We start from the raw sequence: 24,528 nt of genomic DNA, 5'->3' as shown, positions 1-24,528 counted from the left end.
GAGGAAGAGAGAGAGGTATAGAGGAAGAGAGAGAGGTATAGAGGAAGAGAGAGAGGTATAGAGGAAGAGAGAGAGGTATAGAGGAAGAGAGAGGGGTATAGAGGAAGAGAGAGGGGTATAGAGGAAGAGAGAGAGGTATAGAGGAAGAGAGAGATAGAGAGGTATAGAGGTATAGAGGAAGAGAGAGAGGTATAGAGGAAGAGAGAGGGGTATAGAGGAAGAGAGAGGGGTATAGAGGAAGAGAGAGGGGTATAGAGGAAGAGAGAGAGGTATAGAGGAAGAGAGAGATAGAGAGGTATAGAGGAAGAGAGAGATAGAGAGGTACAGAGGAAGAGAGAGATAGAGGTATAGAGGAAGAGAGAGATAGAGGTATAGAGGAAGAGAGAGGGGTATAGAGGAAGAGAGAGGGGTATAGAGGAAGAGAGAGGGGTATAGAGGAAGAGAGAGATAGAGAGGTATAGAGGTATAGAGGAAGAGAGGGGTATAGAGGAAGAGAGAGGGGTATAGAGGAAGAGAGAGAGGTATAGAGGAAGAGAGAGGGGTATAGAGGAAGAGAGAGAGGTATAGAGGAAGAGAGAGATAGAGAGGTATAGAGGAAGAGAGAGATAGAGAGGTACAGAGGAAGAGAGAGAGGTATAGAGGAAGAGAGAGAGGTATAGAGGAAGAGAGAGATAGAGAGGTACAGAGGAAGAGAGAGAGGTATAGAGGAAGAGAGAGAGGTATAGAGGAAGAGAGAGAGGTATAGAGGAAGAGAGAGATAGAGAGGTACAGAGGAAGAGAGAGATAGAGGTATAGGGGAAGAGAGAGATAGAGGTATAGAGGAAGAGAGAGATAGAGGTATAGAGGAAGAGAGAGATAGAGGTATAGAGGAAGAGAGAGATAGAGAGGTATAGAGGAAGAGAGCGATAGAGAGGAAGAGAGAGATAGAGAGGTATAGAGGAAGAGAGAGATAGAGAGGTATAGAGGAAGAGAGAGATAGAGAGGTGTAGAGGAAGAGAGAGATAGAGGTATAGAGGAAGAGAGAGATAGAGAGGTATAGAGGAAGAGAGAGATAGAGAGGTATAGAGGAAGAGAGAGATAGAGAGGTATAGAGGAAGAGAGAGATAGAGAGGTATGGAGGAAGAGAGAGAGGGGTATAGAGGAAGATAGATATAGAGGTATAAAGGAAGAGAGAGATAGAGAGGTGTAGAGGAATTGAGAGATAGAGAGGTGTAGAGGAAGAGAGAGATAGAGAGGTGTAGATGAAGAGAGAGGTGTAGAGGAAGAGAGAAATAGAGAGGTGTAGAGGAAGAGAGAGATAGAGAGGTGTAGAGGAAGAGAGAGATAGAGGTATAAAGGAAGAGAGAGATAGAGGTATAAAGGAAGAGAGAGGTATAAAGGAAGAGAGAGGTATAAAGGAAGAGAGAGATAGAGGTATAAAGGAAGAGAGAGATAGAGGTATAGAGGAAGAGAGAGGTATAAAGGAAGAGAGCGATAGAGAGGTATAGAGGTAGAGAGAGAAAGAGAGAGAGGTATAGAGAAAGAGAGAGAGAGAGAGGTATAGAGAAAGAGAGAGAAAGAGAGAGGGGTATAGAGGAAGAGAGAGATAGAGAGGTATAGAGGAAGAGAGAGATAGAGAGGTATAGAGGAAGAGAGAGATAGAGAGGTATAGAGGAAGAGAGAGATAGAGAGGTATAGAGGAAGCAAGAGAGAGAGAGGTATAGAGGAAGCAAGAGAGAGAGAGGTATAGAGGAAGCAAGAGAGAGAGAGATAGAGAGGTATGGAGGAAGAGAGAGAAAGGTATAAAGAAAGAGAGAGAAAGAGAGAGAGGGGTATAAAGAAAGAGAGAGAAAGAGAGGTATAGAGGTAGAGAGAGAAAGAGAGAAAGAGAGAGAAGTATAGAGGAAGAGAGAGATAGAGAGGTATAGAGGAAAAGAGAGATATATAGGTATAGAGGTATAGAGGAAGAGAGAGAGGTATAGAGGAAGAGAGAGAGGTATAGAGGAAGAGAGAGAGGTATAGAGGAAGAGAGAGGGGTATAGAGGAAGAGAGAGAGGTATAGAGGAAGAGAGATAGAGAGGTATAGAGGTATAGAGGAAGAGAGAGAGGTATAGAGGAAGAGAGAGAGGTATAGAGGAAGAGAGAGAGGTACAGAGGAAGAGAGAGAGGTATAGAGGAAGAGAGAGAGGTATAGAGGAAGAGAGAGAGGTATAGAGGAAGAGAGAGGGGTATAGAGGAAGAGAGAGGGGTATAGAGGAAGAGAGAGAGGTATAGAGGAAGAGAGAGATAGAGAGGTATAGAGGTATAGAGGAAGGGAGAGAGGTATAGAGGAAGAGAGAGAGGTATAGAGGAAGAGAGAGGGGTATAGAGGAAGAGAGAGAGGTATAGAGGAAGAGAGAGAGGTATAGAGGAAGAGAGAGGTATAGAGGAAGAGAGAGATAGAGAGGTACAGAGGAAGAGAGAGATATAGGTATAGAGGAAGAGAGAGATAGAGGTATAGAGGAAGAGAGAGATAGAGGTATAGAGGAAGAGAGAGATAGAGAGGTATAGAGGAAGAGAGAGATAGAGAGGAAGAGAGAGATAGAGAGGTAGAGAGGAAGAGAGAGATAGAGAGGTATAGAGGAAGAGAGAGATAGAGAGGTGTAGAGGAAGAGAGAGATAGAGAGGTGTAGAGGAAGAGAGAGATAGAGAGGTGTAGAGGAAGAGAGAGATAGAGAGGTATAGAGGAAGAGAGAGATAGAGAGGTATAGAGGAAGAGAGAGATATAGAGGTATAGAGGAAGAGAGAGATAGAGAGGTGTAGAGGAAGAGAGAGATAGAGAGGTATAGAGGAAGAGAGAGAGAGGTATAGAGGAAGATAGATAGAGAGGTATAAAGGAAGAGAGAGGTAGAGAGGTAGAGAGAGAAAGAGAGGTATAAAGGAAGAGAGAGATAGAGAGGTATAAAGGAAGAGAGAGATAGAGAGGTGTAGGGGAAGAGAGAGATAGAGAGGTGTAGGGGAAGAGAGAGATAGAGAGGTATAGAGGAAGAGAGAGAGAGGTATAGAGGAAGAGAGAGATAGAGAGGTGTAGAGGAAGAGAGAGATAGAGAGGTATAGAGGAAGAGAGAGAGAGGTATAGAGGAAGATAGATAGAGAGGTATAAAGGAAGAGAGAGGTAGAGAGGTGTAGGGGAAGAGAGAGATAGAGAGGTGTAGGGGAAGAGAGAGATAGAGAGGTATAGAGGAAGAGAGAGAGAGGTATAGAGGAAGAGAGAGATAGAGAGGTATAGAGGAAGAGATAGAGAGAGGTGTAGAGGAAGAGAGAGAGAGAGGTGTAGAGGAAGGGAGAGATAGGTGTAGAGAAAGAGAGATAGAGAGGTGTATGGGAAGAGAGAGATAGAGGTGTAGAGGAAGAGAGAGATAGAGGTATAGAGGAAGAGAGAGATAGAGAGGTATAAAGGAAGAGAGAGATAGAGAGGTATAAAGGAAGAGAGAGATAGAGAGGTATAGAGGAAGAGAGAGATAGAGAGGCATAGAGGAAGAGAGGTATAGAGGAAGAGAGAGAGAGGTATAGAGGAGAGAGATAGAGAGGTGTAGAGGAAGAGATAGATAGAGAGGTATAGAGGAAGAGAGAGATAGAGAGGTATAGAGGAAGAGAGATAGAGAGGTATAGAGGAAGAGAGATAGAGAGGTATAGAGGAAGAGAGAGATAGAGAGGTATAGAGGAAGAGAGATAGAGAGGTATAGAGGAAGAGAGATAGAGGGGTGTAGAGGAACAGAGAGATAGAGAGATAGAGATAGAGAGGTGTAGAGGAAGAGAGAGATAGAGAGGTATAGAGGAAGAGAGAGATAGAGAGGTGTAGAGGAAGAGAGAGATAGAGAGGTGTAGAGGAAGAGAGAGAGAGAAGTATAGAGGAAGAGAGGAAGAGAGAGATAGAGAAGTATAGAGGAAGAGAGAGATAGAGGTATAAAGGAAGAGAGAGATAGAGAGGTATAAAGGAAGAGAGAGATAGAGAGGTATAAAGGAAGAGAGAGATAGAGAGGTATAGAGGAAGAGAGAGAGAGAAGTATAGAGGAAGAGAGGAAGAGAGAGATATAGAAGTATAGAGGAAGAGAGAGAAAGAGAGGTATAGAGAAAGAGAGAGAGAGGGAGAGGGAGAAAGAGAGAGAAGTATAGAGGAAGAGAGAGATAGAGAGGTATAGAGGAAGAGAGAGAGAGGTATAGAGGAAGAGAGAGATAGAGAGGTATAGAGGAAGAGAGAGAGGTGTAGAGGAAGAGATAGAGAGGTGTATGGGAAGAGAGAGATAGAGGTGTAGAGGAAGAGAGAGATATAGAAGTATAGAGGAAGAGAGAGAAAGAGAGGTATAGAGAAAGAGAGAGAGAGGGAGAGGGAGAAAGAGAGAGAAGTATAGAGGAAGAGAGAGATAGAGAGGTATAGAGGAAGAGAGAGAGAGGTATAGAGGAAGAGAGAGAGAGCGGTGTAGAGGAAGAGAGAGAGGTGTAGAGGAAGAGATAGAGAGGTGTATGGGAAGAGAGAGATAGAGGTGTAGAGGAAGAGAGAGATAGAGGTGTAGAGGAAGAGAGAGATAGAGGTATAGAGGAAGAGAGAGATAGAGAGGTATAAAGGAAGAGAGAGATAGAGAGGTATAAAGGAAGAGAGAGATAGAGAGGTATAGAGGAAGAGAGATAGAGGGGTGTAGAGGAACAGAGAGATAGAGAGATAGAGAGGTGTAGAGGAAGAGAGAGATAGAGAGATAGAGAGGTATAGAGGAAGAGAGAGATAGAGAGGTGTAGAGGAAGAGAGAGATAGAGAGGTGTAGAGGAAGAGAGAGAGAGAAGTATAGAGGAAGAGAGGAAGAGAGAGATAGAGAAGTATAGAGGAAGAGAGAGATAGAGAGGTATAGCGAGAGATAGAGAGGTGTAGAGGAAGGGGAGACAGTCACAAACTGGAAACAGTAGACAGGCTGTTTTATTTTATTTTTTTAACAGTACTGTATCGATGAGTTAGTATTAATAGTATTTCAGAGGTATTTACTTGTGAGTGCCACTGTGTGCTCCCCTCCACAGGCCACTTGGATGACCGGATCCTGGATGCCTTCCACCTGCTGAGGGACTCTGTGATTGGCCAGCTGGTCACGGAATAGACCCAGCCTTCCGTTCCGACACTCCCCAAACGTGTAGAGGTCCCCGTCCACTGGAACAAGCCCAAACCAACCACAATAACCCAGCCGAATTACTACATGACAACAGGTTAATGGTATGCATAAGGTTTAGCTACTCAATTTAAATGTTACCTGTGACAAACGCTGAGTGGTGGTATCCACAGGACACCCAGGCCACTGACTGCCCCACCATCACCTCTCTAGGCTCTGAGGCGTAGCTCTCTGCCCCCAGACCGATCTGGCCAACCGAGTTATCACCCCACATGAACAGCCTGCCTTCCTCTGCCAACACATATACAACACAGCACACATACTGACAGAGAAGACTGACCAACAGACAGACAGACCGACAGACACACATACTGACAGAGAAGACTGACCAACAGACAGACAGACCGACAGACACACACAGTAGACAGACAGTCTGTCTGTTATCATTGTTACCTGTCAGAGCAGCTGAGGTGTTGCAGCCAGCAGCGAGCATTTTGATTGGTGCGTGGTCAGAGAAGGGATGAATCAGGTGGAAGGTGTTTGTGTCATCACAGTGTCCCAAACCAAGCTGCCCCTCCTGGTTACTGCCAGCACCATAAACCTGCCCACTCCCTGAGAAACATGGGTGAAAGCCTCATAAGTCATTGTAATGGCACATATTCATAACATGTTCTATAGTAATGTAGAGTAAAACAACTTGGTTCTTTTACATGTGCACACGATTGTGTGGTCTCTTCCACATGCTGCAAACTTCACTTTTTCAGTCTTCAACACTAAAGAAAAAAAACACGTGTTTTAAAGTTACAAAACTTTTGACAAAATGTGAGTCGAACATAATCCTAGTAGATGATGGACTGACCTTTCACAGCTGTGGGCTTGTTGATGTTGACCTCTGACCCCAGCCCTAACTGACCGCAGGTATTACTTCCAAACACGAACAGCCTGCTATGGCCTACAGGTAGGAGAATACATCATTATACTGTTTTTATGTATTTCTTTGTGTCTTTGAACAAGTAAATACTATACATGTCTTGAAGTTAAAGGCATTTTGTTCATAACACTGTTTGACTACAGGTTCATTAATAAACTGATAATGAACCATTGATAATGATTTACCAGCATTTTATAAACAACAAACGAGCTATGTTTTATACACAGTGTCCCCAAGTCGGCCAATCATATAGGAGAGTGTAGGATACCTGTTACGACAGCAGAGTGATCACCCCCACACGAGATTTCTTCTGGATGGTCATTCTTCAGCCAGAATTTACTGGGCACATTATCAGCAAACTTGCTCTTCCCAAAGGTGAAGATTGCTCCTGTTTCTGTTAGGGTAAAAAAAAACTTTTGAGACAGAAGAGAAACTATGACATTTCATAGGAGTTTGAGGAAATATCAGGTGCTATATGTTTGTACTACATGATTTCACTACTAGGCTTTACAGCAGTAAAGCAGGTAAATCCTAATGCCAACCGGTTGTCACGTATTTAGGTCGCTGCAAGCCAGAAATAGCAACAGGTTAGCTAATGGTCCCTACCATACATTACTGTCTAGTGCTAGAATAGCAACTATTGAGCTAAATAACAGCCATATGCTTCAAAAAAGCTATTCAGACACAGGTTTCCTAACCAGGTATATCATCTTCCGTCTGCCCGGTCATCTCTCCCCTGGTGTTGGCTCACCTCACAGGTGCCTGTCACATTCCTCCGCAGAAACAATCTGCGGATTCGATTATGCAGAGCACCGGTCTATGGCACGTGACGTGACCAGTGTGAGCAACAATAGCGGAATCGGCGATTTACCTTCAAAATAAAGGACTCCCATTGATTCCAATTGAATCACGCCACAATTGTATTAAAGGAAAACTATATTTTGGTATTTGTTTAATTAATCCATTGTTGATATAGTGTTTTGCGTGTCAGTAATCAAGTTGGAAGATATATCACTTTCAAAATACATATGATGAAAAATGCACCATACAGGCCAGATTTCTGTATTTTATGAATGTTCTGGCCTTGGCACCTCCTTTTCTTTTGCAGAGTACCCTCAGGTGGTTCAGGTGCTTCATTCCCTCCTTCTCCAGGCACTGTATGTGGGCACTCCAGGACATGTTTTCTTAAAATGTGACCCCTTGGCTGGAGTGCTTTCCCATACAGTTTAAGGTGCACTTGCTTGGTTATTTTGGGGTGCCTGGAGAAGAGGACATACTGTGTCTTCAGGGGATTGATCTTGACCGTCCACAGATTTAACCCTGCTCTTCTGTAGCTTTTTTCCAGCATGGACAATGTTTTTGGAGGAGGCCTAAAAACAGTGATCGACTGCGATCTGGGCCACTTGTCTGTCTCCTGGGTGGGGGAAATAAATATCACAGATGTATATTAAAAACAGTAGAGGACAGACGACGGAGCCTTGGGGTTCTCCCGCCTCTGGAGAGAACCTGAATGATGTGGCTTCTCTCACCCTCACCGCTGTCTCCCGCTGATTTAAAAGAAGGACCATCTGAGTGGGGAGTTTCAGGTTCGTATCCTATAGCCTATAGATGAGCCCTTATCGAACGCCTTTTCATTGTCTAAGAAGAAAGCCACCACCACCTCTTTTTTTGTCAGCCTCAGGATGTTGTCAGTAGTTGATCTCTTCTTGACAATGACAATCTTTGGGACTGGTAGGGACATCTCAGGGCTTCATGCCCTCTTCTCCATGTATCGGTCTGGTGATGGTCAGGTTTGGCAAAGTACAAGGGGAAGGGGGTGGTGGAGTACTCTTTTATTTATTTATCTCAACTTCATGTCAACAAACTTTAATGGATTTAAAGTGCAGTCAAACCAGATTTGATGTTGCTAAAATGTAAGATTCTATCACAGTGCCTATCCTCTTCCTGTAACCCCTAGGTGTGGTAGGAAATATAGTTGGCATGTAGGTTTCTCACTTATGTATGGCACAAGTTTCAGTATGGGGAGGGGAATGGGCAGGGTATATGGAAATGAAAACTGTAGTATTTAGTATAGTTAAAAAAGTGTTGTGTTTTTGCGGACATTACTGTAGTATTTACTTCAGTGTTTTTTGGGGGGGATAATACTATGTATTTACTATAGTATTCTACAGTATACTACAACATTCTCTGGTACGTACTACACGTGATCGAGTGATACTACAGTGTGTAGTATAGTATTTTACAGTATACTACAGTTTGCTATAGAATTCTATAGTAAGTACAGTATAATTCTATAGTAAGTACAGTAGAATTCTATAGTAAACAGTAGTATGTTTTCATGTGAACAGACACTCACTGAACACAACTGTGACGAGTTTTCACAAATATTAGCATCGTACCACTTATTGTGGGACAGTTGTGTTCTGTAGGTGTCACTGAGTAGGCTGATACCCCATTTCATGGACCCAAGATCTATAAGTAATTCTGTAGATTGCAATATCAAATCAAAGTTTATTTGTCACATGCGCTGAATACAACAGGTGTACAGTGAAATGCTTACTTAAAGGCTCTAACCAATAGTGCAAAAAAGGTATTAGATGAACAATAGGTAAGTAAAGAAATAAAACAGCAGTAAAAAGACAGGCTATATACAGTAGAGAGGCTATAAAAGTAGCGAGGCTACATACAGACACCGGTTAGTCAGGCTGATTGAGGTAGTATGTACATGTAGATATGGTTAAAGTGACTATGCATATATGATGAACAGAGAGTAGCAGAAGCGTAAAAGAGGGATTGGCGGGTGGTGGGTGGGACACAATGCAGATAGCCCTGTTAGCTACTGTACACTGGTTGGTCGGGCTAATTGATATAGTATGTACATGAATGTATAGTTAAAGTGACTATGCATATAAGATAAACAGAGAGTAGCAGCAGCGTAAAAGGGGTTGGGGACACACAATGCAAATAGTTTGGGTAGCCATTTGATTACCTGTTCAGGAGTCTTATGGCTTGGGGGTAAAAACTGTTGAGAAGCCTTTTTGTCCTAGACTTGGCACTCCGGTACCGCTTGCCATGCGGTAGTAGAGAGAACAGTGGGGTGGCTGGGGTCTTTGACAATATAAGTATATTGGGGAGAACAAGTATTTGATACACTGCCGATTTTGCAGGTTTTCCTACTTACAAAGCATGTAGAGGTCTGTAATTTTTATCATAGGTACACTTCAACTGTGAGAGACGGAATATAAAGTCTAGAAAATCTAGAAAATCACATTGTATGACTTTTAAGTAATTAATTAGCATTTTATTGCATGACATAAGTATTTGATACATCAGAAAAGCAGAACTTAATATTTGGTACAGAAACCTTTGTTTGCAATCACAGAGATCATATGTTTCCAGTAGTTGACCAGGTTTGCACACACTGCAGCAGGGATTTTGGCCCACTCCTCCATACAGACCTTCTCCAGATGCTTCAGATTTCGGGACTGTCGCTGGGCAATACAGACTTTCAGCTCCCTCCAAAGATTTTAAATTGGGTTCAGGTCTGGAGACTGGCTAGGCCACTCCAGGATCTTGAGATGCTTCTTACGAAGCATCTCCTTAGTTGCCCTGGCTGTGTGTTTCGGGTCGTTGTCATGCTGGAAGACCCAGCCACGACCCATCTTCAATGCTCTTTACTGAGGGAAGGAGGTTGTTGGCCAAGATCTCGCGATACATGGCCCCATCCATCCTCCCCTCAATACGGTGCAGTCGTCCTGTCCCCTTTGCAGAAAGCATCCCCAAAGAATGATATTTCCACCACCATGCTTCATGGTTGGGATGGTGTTCTTGGGGTTGTACTCATCCTTCTTCTTCCTCCAAACACGGCAAGTGGAGTTTAAACCAAAAAGCTATATTTTTGTCTCATCAGACCATGTGACCTCCTTCCATTCCTCCTCTGGATCATCCAGATGGTCATTGGCAAACTTCCGACGGGCCTGGACATGCGCTGGCTTGAGCAGGGGGACCTTGCGTGCGCTGCAGGATTTTAATCCATGACGGCGTAGTGTGTTACTAATGGTTTTCTTTGAGACTGTGGTCCCAGCTCTCTTCAGGTCATTTACCAGGTCCTGCCGTGTAGTTCTGGGCTGATCTTGCATGGAGCCCCAGACCGAGGGTGATTGACTGTCATCTTGAACTTCTTCAATTTTCTAATAATTGCGCCAACAGTTGTTGCCTTCTCACCAAGCTGCTTGCCTATTGCCCTGTAGCCCATCCCAGCCTTGTGCAGGTCTACAATTTTAGCCCTGATGTCCTTACACAGCTCTCTGGTCTTGGCCATTGTGGAGAGGTTGGAGTCTGTTTGATTGAGTGTGTGGACAGGTGTCTTTTATACAGGTAACGAGTTCAAACAGGTGCAGTTAATACAGGTAATGAGTGGAGAGCAGGAGGGCTTCTTAAAGAAAAACTAACAGGTCTGTGAGAGACAGAATTCTTACTAGTTGGTAGGTGATCAAATACTTATGTCATGCAATAAAATGCAAATTAATTACTTCAAAATCATACAATGTGATTTTCTGGATTTTTGTTTTAGATTCCGTCTCTCACAGTTGAAGTGTACCTATGATAAAAATTACAGACCTCTACATGCTTTATGAGAAGGAAAACCTTCAAAATCGGCAGTGTATCAAATACTTGTTCTCCCCACTGTATGCTCCAAATGCAATTCTGAAGTCTATACATCCACAGTGCGACTTCAACTGTTTTTTTTGGTGGGTCAAATGAACTCATTATTGTATTTTGTTTAATTTATATAACAACATTCCAACCTTGTTTAGCATTACCTAGTCTAGTCCAATTGTGGCATGATTCCACTATTTTCATTCGCTTGCATCAATTTCAAGTCGGACTTTTATTTTGAAAGCGAACCGCCGATTCCATTATTGCTGCTCACGTTGTGGTTTACATCAAACACGTAGTGACGTGAGTGGACAGAAACGGTGAAGGAGGAGCGCCCTCACATCGGACAGTAATCAGCACAATTCCGGAGAAGAAAAAAAAGTTAACCTACCAATCTATGTGGGATATTTGGTGAGACGAAACCCCACCCACTCTACTCAGAGTGGATGCAGGCAACAACACACACGTGCTGTTTTCACTTTTTTCATTCAACTTTATTTTCTTTCAGATATCGATGTATAAAATTATTGTATTTTAACCTGTAATGACAACAAAAATACTTGCCATGAAGAATTCAGTGTTCTACGGACTGAAGACTCTCCAAAGCATCCATGCGAGGAATTTTAGGTAAGAGAAGTAACGTTAGTCAGAAACGTTGGCTAGCTAGCACGCGGATTAATTGGCAAAGTGTCAAAAGTGAGCTCAGCTGTCAAGCAAAGTAGTTTACAGTACAGTCTATTTCCATCGTTTAACATTCAGAGTGTCACAGTGTATTTGTTGTCGTGTTTTTGAGACTTGTAAATGCACATTTTTGAATGGGGAGTCTGTCTATTTTTCATCCTCTTGTCATTTGCAGCATTGGAGCACTAGCTCTGGGTCCGGTCAACCTCAAGGGTCGCAGTTTCCTGACTTTAAAAGATTTCAGCTCAGATGAGATCAAACATCTTCTATGGGTGTCAGGTGACCTAAAACGCAGGATCAAACATGAAAAACAGGTACAGTGAGGATCCATGTCACTAACAGACGTTTTAATTTCAAATGGAAGATTTATAATGCACTGCTGATCTAGTTCAAGTGAGATAACGGTCACTTCTATTTGCAGTACCTTCCTCTTCTTCAAGGGAAGTCAATTGCCATGATATTTGAGAAGAGGAGCACCAGAACTAGAATGTCCACAGAAACAGGTGTGAGTTACATTTGTGTCAGGGTATGGTCTATCTACGCTTTTGGAGTAGAGAAATACCAAAATAGCTCCTCCACTCATGTTGGGTCATGCAATCACTTAGGGAGTGGTTCAATTAAAAGTCATTTCAAAAGCCTCTTACATCATTGTGGATATTTAAGATACAGCAAATACAAGTTCCCACATAGCTTTTGTGCTATGATTTTAAATGTGTGGGTGCATTGGAAAGTTCAGTTGCACTCTTTCATGGGGTCACAACTCTGAATGGGTCAGGAATCAGGACTAATGCAGAACACAATGAAACTGCTGAAAAGACACTCCCTCCATGTGGCAAAAATCTAACTCAGACTCACTTCTCCCTACTATTTCATCTTGCTATCCTCACATTTTTATCTATCTCAACCACATAGTTTTCCCCTGTTTTGTAAAGAGGAACATTGCATTGCAGATAGAAATGCATGATGAATGACCACAACTGTCTTCCATGTGGAATATGCAATTACTTTCTATCAGCAATAGTAACATTTAGTGCGTTTGAATAAGCCCGTTATCATGTGTACTTCCTGCAGGTTTTTCTCTGCTGGGAGGACACCCCTGTTTCCTCACGTCTCAGGACATCCACCTGGGAGTGAACGAGAGCAGCACAGACACAGCCAGGTCAGTCGGTCAGCCAAGGCCACAGCAATGGCCAACTTTTTGCTCCTTGACTACACCAGGCTATCATCACCATTGGAATCAAACTTTATAGTGTGTGTGTGTGTGTGTGCAGGGTTCTCTCTGGGCTGTCAGACATAGTCCTGGCACGGGTGAACAGCCACACTACTCTGGAGGAGCTGGTGAAGGATGCCTCCATCCCCATCATCAACGGCCTGTCTGACCTCTACCACCCCATCCAGATCCTCGCTGACTTCCTCACCCTGCAGGTACTTAAGCCTGACAAACAGGGATGCAAACTACTCACCTTTCGGTGAAATTCACCGTTTTCAATCCAAAATAGGTAACCTACGGGATTTGTGTAGATCCGAGGGGGGGCTTTGGATGACTACTGGCTGGATGCAAAAGAGTGATCCGTGTTTGGAGCAATACTGGCTGGATCCAAGGCTCAGCCACTTGTTCACATAACAGCAGAATGCAGGACGCGGCTGAAGAGAGAAGAGACAACCAATTCACTAGTTACAGCATCAGTGCGCCTCTGGAAAGAGCAGAGAGAGGAAAGGCAGTTTGCCAGTACAGCAGCGCATCCCCTGAACAATAACGACGAGGTAAAGTAGGTGAGACGCCTGACCACGGAGACGGGATGAGAAGGTGAAGCGTACTTCATGAGCTGTAACCGAAAAACAACTGGCATTTGAAAAGTTTGAGGTGAGGGAGAAAGTGTGGTGGAACAAGTATTGTTATCATTGTTAAGCATCTTGCTAGTTGGATCAAATTCTCCATTAGCTAGCCAGAGAAATGTTGAGCAACATTAGCCAACTTAACTGATCAAATAACTGAGTTTATGGTGTGAAAATTAGCTGGCTCATAAAGTCAGACAGCTAACGTTACAACATCAGATGAGCTAACGTTAGTAACCTAACCAATTCGCTATAGTATATACAGGTATAGGACTCCTTGCCGTTCCTCAAGTTATAACCATTGTATATTATACTTAAATATATATTTTATTTAAATAAGTAACTAAGTATAATATACAATGGTGTGTGTAATCAGTAGTGTAAGTGAGTGTTTTGCATGCATGAATGTGATAATGCAGGGTGTTGAAAGGTCCTAAAGCAAACAACCAAAAAACCACCAAGAAACACAACAAAATCTATAAAGGTGTCTGCATGGAGAGAGTCTCCTCCATGAATGGGGAAGGGGTGTATTTATCCTGGGAGACACCGGGCCCAGGTGTTTCCCATGTAGCTGACGACCCTCCCAACTCCGCCCACCAGCATCCTAATAAGGAAACCACAAAGAGAGAATACGACAGACAGAGTGGGAGGGTCGTCACACAATCTGTGTGAAATGTTAACTAGCTAACGAACTAACTACAATCTGTGAACTAATGTTTTCTCTACAGTATGTGGTTAATTTTCAGAATGAGAAAATTAGGTGAAAATTAGGTGTTGCATGTTAAACAAGTGAATTCAGGGATCAAGTGTAGCTGGAGCTGAGCCTGGTTTAAACTGGATGCCACTATAGAGGTGAAAGGAACACCACACTTTCCCTCTTTCTCACTTTTTCAATACAGTGCATAAAAAGGGTTATGCCAGGTGTTCTCTCTGCCTGAAAGAGATCAATTATGCCAACAAAGGGTATCATGCCCTGCTGGCACATTGTAGAACAGATGTCCACAGGCAGAAAGTGTACAATGTAATAATGTGCAGTGTAGCCCAAATATATTGTATTTGTTGTGTTGAACTTGACAGTAACGTGTGTGAGTGATGGGGGATTTTTTTTTTTTTTTACCTCTTTTTTTCACCCCAATTTCGTGGTATCCAATTGGTAGTAGTGACAGTCTTGTCTCAAATCAAATCAAATCAAATTTTATTTGTCACATACACATGGTTAGCAGATGTTAATGCGAGTGTAGCGAAATGCTTGTGCTTCTAGTTCCGACAATGCAGTAATAACCAACAAGTAATCTAACTAACAATTCCAAAACTACTGTCTTGTACACAGTGTGAGGGGATAAAGAATATGTACATAAGGATATATGAATGAGTGATGGTACAGAGCAGCATAGGCAGATACAGTAGATGGTATCGAGTACAGTATATACATATGAGATGAGTATGTAAACAAAGTGGCATAGTTAAAGTGGCTAGTGATACATGTATTACATAAGGATACAGTCGATGATATAGAGTACAGTATATACGTATGCATATGAGATGAATAATGTAGGGTAAGTAACATTATATAAGGTAGCATTGTTTAAAGTGGCTAGTGATATATTTACATCATTTCCCATCAATTCCCATTATTAAAGTGGCTGGAGTTGAGTCAGTGTCAGTGTGTTGGTAGCAGCCACTCAATGTTAGTGGTGGCTGTTTAACAGTCTGATAGCCTTGAGATAGAAGCTGTTTTTCAGTCTCTCGGTCCCAGCTTTGATGCACCTGTACTGACCTCGCCTTCTGGATGATAGCGGGGTGAACAGGCAGTGGCTCGGGTGGTTGATGTCCTTGATGATCTTTATGGCCTTCCTGTGACATCGGGTGGTGTAGGTGTCCTGGAGGGCAGGTAGTTTGCCCCCGGTGATGCGTTGTGCAGACCTCACTACCCTCTGGAGAGCCTTACGGTTGAGGGCGGAGCAGTTGCTGTACCAGGCGGTGATACAGCCCGCCAGGATGCTCTCGATTGTGCATCTGTAGAAGTTTGTGAGTGCTTTTGGTGACAAGCCGAATTTCTTCAGCCTCCTGAGGTTGAAGAGGCGCTGCTGCGCCTTCTTCACAATGCTGTCTGTGTGAGTGGACCAATTCAGTTTGTCTGTGATGTGTATGCCGAGGAACTTAAAACTTGCTACTCTCTCCACTACTGTTCCATCGATGTGGATAGGGGGGTGTTCCCTCTGCTGTTTCCTGAAGTCCACAATCATCTCCTTAGTTTTGTTGACGTTGAGTGTGAGGTTATTTTCCTGACACCACACTCCGAGGGCCCTCACCTCCTCCCTGTAGGCCGTCTCGTCGTTGTTGGTAATCAAGCCTACCACTGTTGTGTCGTCCGCAAACTTGATGATTGAGTTGGAGGCGTGCGTGGCCACGCAGTCGTGGGTGAACAGGGAGTACAGGAGAGGGCTCAGAACGCACCCTTGTGGGGCCCCAGTGTTGAGGATCAGCGGGGAGGAGATGTTGTTGCCTACCCTCACCACCTGGGGGCGGCCCGTCAGGAAGTCCAGTACCCAGTTGCACAGGGCGGGGTCGAGACCCAGGGTCTCGAGCTTGATGACGAGCTTGGAGGGTACTATGGTGTTGAATGCCGAGCTGTAGTCAATGAACAGCATTCTCACATAGGTATTCCTCTTGTCCAGATGGGTTAGGGCAGTGTGCAGTGTGGTTGAGATTGCATCGTCTGTGGACCTATTTGGGCGGTAAGCAAATTGGAGTGGGTCTAGGGTGTCAGGTAGGGTGGAGGTGATATGGTCCTTGACTAGTCTCTCAAAGCACTTCATGATGACGGAAGTGAGTGCTACGGGGCGGTAGTCGTTTAGCTCAGTTACCTTAGCTTTCTTGGGAACAGGAACAATGGTGGCCCTCTTGAAGCATGTGGGAACAGCAGACTGGTATAGGGATTGATTGAATATGTCCGTAAACACACCGGCCAGCTGGTCTGCGCATGCTCTGAGGGCGCGGCTGGGGATGCCGTCTGGGCCTGCAGCCTTGCGAGGGTTAACACGTTTAAATGTCTTACTCACCTCGGCTGCAGTGAAGGAGAGACCGCAAGTTTCCGTTGCAGGCCGTGTCAGTGGCACTGTATTGTCCTCAAAGCGGGCAAAAAAGTTATTTAGTCTGCCTGGGAGCAGGACATCCTGGTCCGTGACTGGGCTGGATTTCTTCCTGTAGTCCGTGATTGACTGTAGACCCTGCCACATGCCTCTTGTGTCTGAGCCGTTGAATTGAGATTCTACTTTGTCTCTGTACTGACGCTTAGCTTGTTTGATAGCCTTGCGGAGGGAATAGCTGCACTGTTTGTATTCGGTCATGTTACCAGACACCTTGCCCTGATTAAAAGCAGTGGTTCGCGCTTTCAGTTTCACACGAATGCTGCCATCAATCCACGGTTTCTGGTTAGGGAATGTTTTAATCGTTGCTATGGGAACGACATCTTCAACGCACGTTCTAATGAACTCGCACACCGAATCAGCGTATTCGTCAATGTTGTTGTCTGACGCAATACGAAACATGTCCCAGTCCACGTGATGGAAGCAGTCTTGGAGTGTGGAGTCAGCTTGGTCGGACCAGCGTTGGACAGACCTCAGCGTGGGAGCCTCTTGTTTTAGTTTCTGTCTGTAGGCAGGGATCAACAGAATGGAGTCGTGGTCAGCTTTTCCGAAAGGGGGGCGGGGCAGGGCCTTATATGCGTCGCGGAAGTTAGAGTAACAATGATCCAAGGTCTTTCCACCCCTGGTTGCGCAATCGATATGCTGATAAAATTTGGGGAGTCTTGTTTTCAGATTAGCCTTGTTAAAATCCCCAGCTACAATGAATGCAGCCTCCGGATAAATGGTTTCCAGTTTGCAAAGAGTCAAATAAAGTTCATTCAGAGCCAACGATGTGTCTGCTTGGGGGGGGATATATACGGCTGTGATTATAATCGAAGAGAATTCTCTTGGTAGATAATGCGGTCTACATTTGATTGTGAGGAATTCTAAATCAGGTGAACAGAAGGATTTGAGTTCTTGTATGTTTCTTTCATCACACCATGTCACGTTAGTCATAAGGCATACGCCCCCGCCCCTCTTTTTACCAGAAAGATGTTTTTTCCTGTCTGCGCGATGCGTGGAGAAACCTGTTGGCTGCACCGCTTCGGATAGCGTCTCTCCAGTAAGCCACGTTTCCGTGAAGCAAAGAACGTTACAGTCTCTGATGTCCCTCTGGAATGCTACCCTTGCTCGGATTTCATCAACCTTGTTGTCAAGAGACTGGACATTGGCAAGAAGAACGCTAGGGAATGGTGCACGGTGTGCCCGTCTCCGGAGTCTGACCAGAAGACCGCCTCGTTTCCCTCTTTTTCGGAGTCGTTTTTTTGGGTCGCTGCATGGGATCCACTCCGTTGTCCTGTTTGTAAGGCAGAGCACAGGATCCGCGTCGCGAAAAGCGTATTCTTGGTCGTACTGATGGTGAGTTGACGCTGATCTTATATTCAGTAGTTCTTCTCGACTGTATGTGATGAAACCTAAGATGACCTGGGGTACTAATGTAAGAAATAACACGTAAAAAAACTAAAAACTGCATAGTTTCCTAGGAACGCGAAGCGAGGCGGCCATCTCTGTCGGCGCCGGAAGTAGTCGTCGTTGCAACTCCCGTACGTCGTTGCAACTCCCCATGTCCCGTACGGACATGGGAAAGGCAAAGGTCGAGAGCCGTGCGTCCTCCGAAACACAACCCAGCCAAGCCCCACTGCTTCTTGACACAATGCCCATCCAACCCGGAAGCCAGCCGCACCAATGTGTCAGAGGAAACACTTACACCTGGCGACCTGGTCAGCGTGCACTGCGCCCGGCTCGCACGGGAGTCGCTAGTGCGCGATGAGACAAGGATATCCCTGCCGGCCAAACCCTCCCTTACCCGGACAACGCTGGGCCAATTGTGCGCCACCCCATGGGCCCTCCACCCGGGAGGCCCCGGATGGGGGATTATTTAATGTTTTACTCTGTGAACATTGTTTTTGCACACGTAGCCTTGTGCATTTGATCGATGTCTATTATAGTGGCCACAATAATAGAGCAAACATAGAATGGCTGTTTGTTTCATTCTACTTTAAGATGTTTTTTCCCCAAGTGCAATATTTAGATGTGTGTGGTCACAAGCGTTCTATTATAAAGGCTGTTAAGCCTAACTGCAATATTAGTGTACTGTTTTTTCTCAAGACTTTTTATTTTTCACACAGAGACTGATCATGTAGATCTTATTCTTTGTTGTTTAATTAGTTAACCTGCATTTCCCCCTAGCAGGGATTTTTTTGCATGTTTCAGTGCACAGAAAAAGTGTCACCTTTCTGGGCCCTCAGCAGTTTACATCCCTGAACAAGGTATCAGATATAGACGGGCGAAGCTATAAGGACACTCCTGACCTGTAAAACAAAAACTGACCCTAACCTTAACTATGCAAGTCAGTTAAGAACAAATTCTTATTTACAATGACGGCCTACCAAAAGGCCTCCTGCGGGGACCTGGGATTATAAAGAAATAATAAATACAATATAAATATAGAACAAAACACACATCACAACAAGAGAGACAACACTACGTGAAGCGAGACCTAAGACAACAACATAGCAAGGCAGCAACATGACAACACAGCATGGTAGCAACACAACATGACAACAACATGGTAGCAACACAACACGGTAGCAGCACAAAACATTATTGGGCGGAGTCAAAAGCACAATTGTCAACAAGGTAGAGACAACAATCACACACAGCAGCCAAAACTGTCAGTTAGAGTGTCCATGATTGAGTCTTTGAATGAAGAGATTGAGATAAAACTGTCCAGTTTGAGTGTTTATTGCAGCTCGTTCCAGTCGCTAGCTGCAGCGAACTGAAAAGAGGAGCGACCCAGGGATGTGTGTGCTTTGGGGACCTTTAACAGAATGTGACTGGCAGAACGGGTGTTGTATGTGGAGGATGAGGTTTGCAGTAGATATCTCAGATAGGGGGAAGTGAACGGGTGTTGTATGTGGAGGATGAGGGCTGCAGTAGATATCTCAGATAGGGGGAAGTGAACAGGTGTTGTATGTGGAGGATGAGGGCTGCAGTAGATATCTCAGATAGGTGGAAGTGAACGGGTGTTGTATGTGGAGGATGAGGTTTGCAGTAGATATCTCAGATAGGGGGAAGTGAACGGGTGTTGTATGTGGAGGATGAGGGCTGCAGTAGATATCTCAGATAGGGGGAAGTGAACAGGTGTTGTATGTGGAGGATGAGGGCTGCAGTAGATATCTCAGATAGGGGGGTGTGAGGCCTAAGAGGGTAAATAAGCATCAACCAGTGGGTCTTGCAGCGGGTATACAGAGATGACCAGTTTACAGAAGAGTGTAGAGTGCAGTGATGTGTCCTATAAGGAGCATTGGTGGCAAATCTGATGGCCGAATGGTAAAGAATATCATGCCGCTCGAGAGCACACTTACCTGCCGATCTATAAATTATGTCTCCGTAATCTAGCATGGGTTGGATTGTCATCTGAATCAGGGTTATTTTGGCAGCTGGGGTTAGGACCAAATTAATGTATTTCAATTGACTGATTTCCTTATATGAATTGTAACTCAGTAAAATTGTTGCATGTTGCGTTTTATATTTCTTTTGTATATATTTCCACTCTGATTTTGGAATAATATTGTGAAAATGATGATAATGTCTTTTTAGTGTAAGAGCTGTTTGAAAAGACCATCTGAAATGTCAGCCTGTTTTGTTGGGATGGAGTTTTGGCCTTCCATGGTGACATCACCATGCTGTAAATGAGTTCATAGACAAATAAGAACCTCTGTCAATAACAGCACATTTTCAGTTTTCCCCTCCCCACTAAGACCACTTCCAGACAGTCCTAACAAAATTATTGGTTGAGAAATTGCCATTTACTAAGCTATTGTAGTTTATTTCTTTACCATTTTAATTGATTTAAAAAAATCACAGTAAGGTACTTAATTATTACCCAGAAATGATTTGATATTGAGATAAAAACAACTGCATTGGCCCTTTAACCCCAACCCTAACCAATTCTGTAAATACCGTTTTGCAGGTTAGGAGTGTCTGTATAGCCTTTTCCGACTGTGCCAGATTCAAAGTGGCGCCGCTCTGTGTTTTACAGGAGCATTATGGTTCGTTGAGTGGGCTGACTATAAGCTGGATCGGAGATGGAAACAACGTGCTGCACTCCTTCATGATGACCGCAGCCAAACTGGGTGTCCATCTTAGAGTCGCCACGCCCAAGGTCCACATTCTCCCCTACCCATCGCTCCCTTTTCCTCCTTTATATAGCAGTTTATTTTTACTTTTACTGTACTGGGGCTCTCTGTAACTTCACTCTCAGGGTTATGACCTGTATAGTACTGGTAGTTGAGCTCTAACTAACCTCATCACTCTGTATAGTACTGGTAGTTGAGCTCTAACTAACCCCATCACTGTATAGTACTGGTAGTTGAGCTCTAACTAACCTCATCACTCTGTATAGTACTGGTAGTTGAGCTCTAACTAACCTCATCACTCTGTATAGTACTGGTAGTTGAGCTCTAACTAACCTCATCACTCTGTATATTACTGGTAGTTGAGCTCTAACTAACCTCATCACTATGTATAGTACTGGTAGTTGAGCTCTAACTAACCCCATCACTCTGTATAGTACTGGTAGTTGAGCTCTAACTAACCTCATCACTCTGTATAGTACTGGTAGTTGAGCTCTAACTAACCTCATCACTCTGTATATTACTGGTAGTTGAGCTCTAACTAACCTCATCACTATGTATAGTACTGGTAGTTGAGCTCTAACTAACCTCATCACTATGTATAGTACTGGTAGTTGAGCTCTAACTAACCCCATCACTGTATAGTACTGGTAGCTGAGCTCTAACTAACCTCATCAATCTGTATAGTACTGGTAGTTGAGCTCTAACTAACCTCATCACTCTGTATAGTACTGGTAGTTGAGCTCTAACTAACCTCATCACTCTGTATAGTACTGGTAGTTGAGCTCTAACTAACCCCATCACTGTGTATAGTACTGGTAGTTGAGCTCTAACTAACCCCATCACTCTGTATAGTACTGGTAGTTGAGCTCTAACTAACCCCATTACTCTGTATAGTACTGGTAGTTGAGCTCTAACCTCATCACTCTGTATAGTACTGGTAGTTGAGCTCTAACTAACCTCATCACTCTGTATAGTACTGGTAGTTGAGCTCTAACTAACCCCATCACTGTATAGTACTGGTAGTTGAGCTCTAACTAACCTCGTCACTGTATAGTGCTGGTAGTTGAGCTCTAACTAACCTCATCACTGTATAGTACTGGTAGTTGAGCTCTAACCTCATCACTCTGTATAGTACTGGTAGTTGAGCTCTAACTAACCCCATCACTATGTATAGTACTGGTAGTTGAGCTCTAACTAACCCCATCACTATGTATAGTACTGGTAGTTGAGCTCTAACTAACCCCATCACTCTGTATAGTACTGGTAGTTGAGCTCTAACTAACCTCATCACTATGTATAGTACTGGTAGTTGAGCGCTAACTAACCCCATCACGCTGCCCTGCCTCCCTCTCAGGGTTATGACCCAGACAGCAGCATCATTCAGGAGGCTCAGAGACTCTCCAAACAGGTGAGAATTTCTAGACTTATGGCGTCAGACTCTTTATTAGGATTGTATTACCTGGTTATTATTATTCTGATCGATACTAATGGTGTCAATACCAATAGCACAATGTCCTTCATTTTGTCTGCTGTGTGTCAGCATGGGACCCAGTTTCTCCTGACCTCTGACCCAGTGGAGGCAGCTCGAGGCAGTAACGTCCTGGTGACGGACACCTGGGTCAGCATGGGCCAGGAGGAGGAGAAGAAACAGAGGATCAAGGACTTCCTTGGCTACCAGATCACCATGCAGGTACATACAACAGTAGACTCAAACAGTGAATAAATTGATGAGTATTCTCTTGCTGAATACTAACCCTCCCCCAGGCAGCCCCCCTACCTCTAACCCCTTCATGTATGTGCCTGATGACTCAATCATCATGTCTCCTGGTTATGTCCACCCCAGACAGGAAGTGTGGCAAAGCCAGACTGGACCTTCCTTCACTGTCTCCCACGGAAACAAGAAGAGGTGGACGACCAGGTGTTCTACTCCCCTCGCTCACTTGTCTTCCCTGAGGCTGAGAACAGGAAGTGGACCATCATGGTAAACAAAGCTGTGTACAGTAACAATATATAGTTAAATGTGGACTACTAGTAGTATTTGAATGAAGTTAAAATTGCCTTTTTAGGAATTCAGTCGGGGTCTCAACTTACTGTTGAGAGTTAGAATAGTAGAATACACAAGATGCAATTTCGAAATGTGGTTGTTGGGTCACCCCAACAAAAAATTACTTAGGCCCCCAAAAGGCTAGGGTCTGCTCTGACTGCATTTGTGGATATAGGGGCAGCAGGTATTCTAGTGGTTAGAGCGTTGGGCCAGTAACCAAAAGGTTGCTGAATCGAATCCCCGAGCTGACAAGGTAAAAATCTGTCGTTCAAGGGCACTACTGTTCCCTGGTAGGTCGTCATTGTAAATAAGAATTTGTTCTTAACTTACTTGCCTATTTAAATAAAGGTTAAATCATTTAAAAAATATATGTAATATGGATGTGGGTACACAGACCCACCAGCCACTGTGGCCTCATGAGTTCAGTTTTATGGCCCTCACCCCATTCAAATTGTGCCTCTTTATTCTCAAGGAGACATTCTTTCTTTCTCTTCTTTTATTTGTGCCTCATGCTCTCTTTCTTTAATTCTTTATTGCTCTCCATCTCTGCAGGGTCTGATGGTCTCTCTGCTGACTGACTACTCCCCCCAGATCCCCATGCCCAGATTCTAACTCTATCCCTACTTGCCAAAGGTATCCTAAGTTTACAGTTTTGTAATACTACAAAACAGCGCTCGGTCAAGTACTTGATTGACTTTGTAGTCTGCCAGGTACATTGGAGCCAGTTTTAAAAGTGCAAACTTAAAATGTGCACTTAATACATGAAAGAATTTTACAGATGTATTTGATCCAGGACTGAATCTGAGAGAATAAAAGCTTGTTTCTTTGTATTGGACGTGTGATTTGTATACATAATTCTAGTTTAAGATATTAGGAATTGATTTTGGGGTTACAAACAAATAAATAAAAGTACCTCAAAATGAACAGGCGTGTTTTCTGTCCTAACACTACTTTCTTAGTTTACCAACAACTGCAAATTTGACCAAGTCTTTGGGAGAAATGCTGCGTTCCATGTGGTGCACCACAGAGATAGCTAGCATGTGCACCTAACGTTACCCTGCTCAGATTTGGCTGGGAAGATCACATTTATCCTTCCACATACAGGTTGCATCCAAATATACAGAATTACAATGTCATGTACAAATAAAGTTTGTAGAATGTAGGAAATTTAGCACACCATTTGCAACAGTAGTCGTGTAGACAAGACTTCTGTTATCAGATTACGAAGCTCGATTTGAAAAGATGGGTCTAGACGCACAAAAGTTGCTTTGCGTTTAGATCTGTCTGACCACTTTAGGAAGTGCTAATATTTAGAAAACATGTTTTTTTGTGGTAACTAAAACAATTTTATGCTAACTCGTTTGCAGTCCCTTTAGAATTGTGTGCTATGCTAGCTTGCTGACTAGCTAGAGGTTCGCTGGTTACTTAGCAACAGAAGTTAGCTTCTGTCATCAACTACTGTTGTGTTGTTGTATTTTGCCTATTCCATCGTTTGTAGAATTTAATTTGAATATAGTCCGGGAACAGACACAATGTGGACACATTTAAATGTAGACACAAGGCGTGTTGGGAATTTCATGATCACAACTCCATTATCAGAGTACAAAAGCTGCATGAACTGTCAAGTCTAGACACGTTACCACATAACCTTCACTCCAAATCAAAACTCAAAACCTACAACCTGGTTTGGGGCGGAATTACTGAATCACCTGGAAGGCTTACAACTACCAAAGATGATTATTCCAACACTTTACAGCAAATGCTCTGGAAAACAACAGAAACCTGAAAACACCATCCAACCTGGTACTGAGTGAGTAATGTTTAGTCTGATGCTCTATTTTATTTCCAAAAGCCAAGAAGAAAAATACATTCAATTACTTTATAAGGACTGAATTCTAAATTAAGGCTGCCAAGCTTGATACAACTTCAATTAGCACTGACGTGTCAAGTGAGAGGTGTCAAAGTCCTTCTGCCCAACAATGGCAGGAGAGTCACA

The 24,528-nt window shown here is 43.7% G+C and overlaps 2 protein-coding genes across 3 annotated transcripts in view; one reads left to right on the top strand and one right to left on the bottom strand.

The window, feature by feature from the left end:
• Positions 1-6,825, bottom strand: part of LOC139386043 (retinitis pigmentosa 1-like 1 protein) — a 34,809-nt gene extending 27,984 nt beyond the window's left edge. Inside the window, exons 1-7 of the mRNA XM_071131458.1 lie at positions 6,741-6,825; positions 6,311-6,436; positions 5,971-6,063; positions 5,822-5,884; positions 5,565-5,723; positions 5,253-5,402; positions 4,994-5,152 (exon numbers count right to left, since the gene is read on the bottom strand). Coding sequence (XP_070987559.1) covers positions 4,994-5,152; positions 5,253-5,402; positions 5,565-5,723; positions 5,822-5,884; positions 5,971-6,063; positions 6,311-6,436; positions 6,741-6,771 — 781 coding nt within the window. The 5' untranslated portion in view covers positions 6,772-6,825. The remainder of the gene's footprint in view (positions 1-4,993; positions 5,153-5,252; positions 5,403-5,564; positions 5,724-5,821; positions 5,885-5,970; positions 6,064-6,310; positions 6,437-6,740) is intronic.
• Positions 6,826-10,990: 4,165 nt separating this feature from the next.
• LOC139404229 (ornithine transcarbamylase) lies at positions 10,991-23,456 on the top strand. Of its 2 annotated transcripts, XM_071147201.1 has the most exons (11): positions 11,027-11,112; positions 11,210-11,328; positions 11,558-11,696; positions 11,804-11,885; positions 12,454-12,541; positions 12,654-12,807; positions 20,392-20,514; positions 21,843-21,896; positions 22,029-22,178; positions 22,332-22,469; positions 23,085-23,341. In XM_071147201.1, exons 2-11 carry the CDS (start codon positions 11,246-11,248, stop codon positions 23,142-23,144), a joined length of 1,071 nt encoding a protein of 356 aa, XP_071003302.1. In that variant the 5' UTR covers positions 11,027-11,112; positions 11,210-11,245; the 3' UTR covers positions 23,145-23,341. The 2 variants fall into 2 exon arrangements, with proteins under 2 accessions (XP_071003303.1, XP_071003302.1); XM_071147202.1 differs by having other exon boundaries at positions 10,991-11,328; positions 23,085-23,456.
• Positions 23,457-24,528: the final 1,072 nt, after the last annotated feature.

The sequence above is a fragment of the Oncorhynchus clarkii genome, chromosome 3, assembly GCF_045791955.1.
Source record: "Oncorhynchus clarkii lewisi isolate Uvic-CL-2024 chromosome 3, UVic_Ocla_1.0, whole genome shotgun sequence".
NCBI lineage: Eukaryota > Metazoa > Chordata > Actinopteri > Salmoniformes > Salmonidae > Oncorhynchus > Oncorhynchus clarkii.
This window is presented reverse-complemented; position numbering and strand designations above follow the sequence as displayed.

Coding starts and splice junctions, on each gene's coding strand:
- LOC139404229 (XM_071147202.1), top strand. CDS start 11,246: ATGACAACAAAAATACTTGCCATGAAGAATTCAGTGTTCTACGGACTG. Junction 12,542..12,653: donor AGCAGCACAGACACAGCCAG/GTCAGTCGGTCA, acceptor GTGTGTGTGCAG/GGTTCTCTCTGGGCTGTCAG. Junction 21,897..22,028: donor CTCAGAGACTCTCCAAACAG/GTGAGAATTTCT, acceptor GCTGTGTGTCAG/CATGGGACCCAGTTTCTCCT.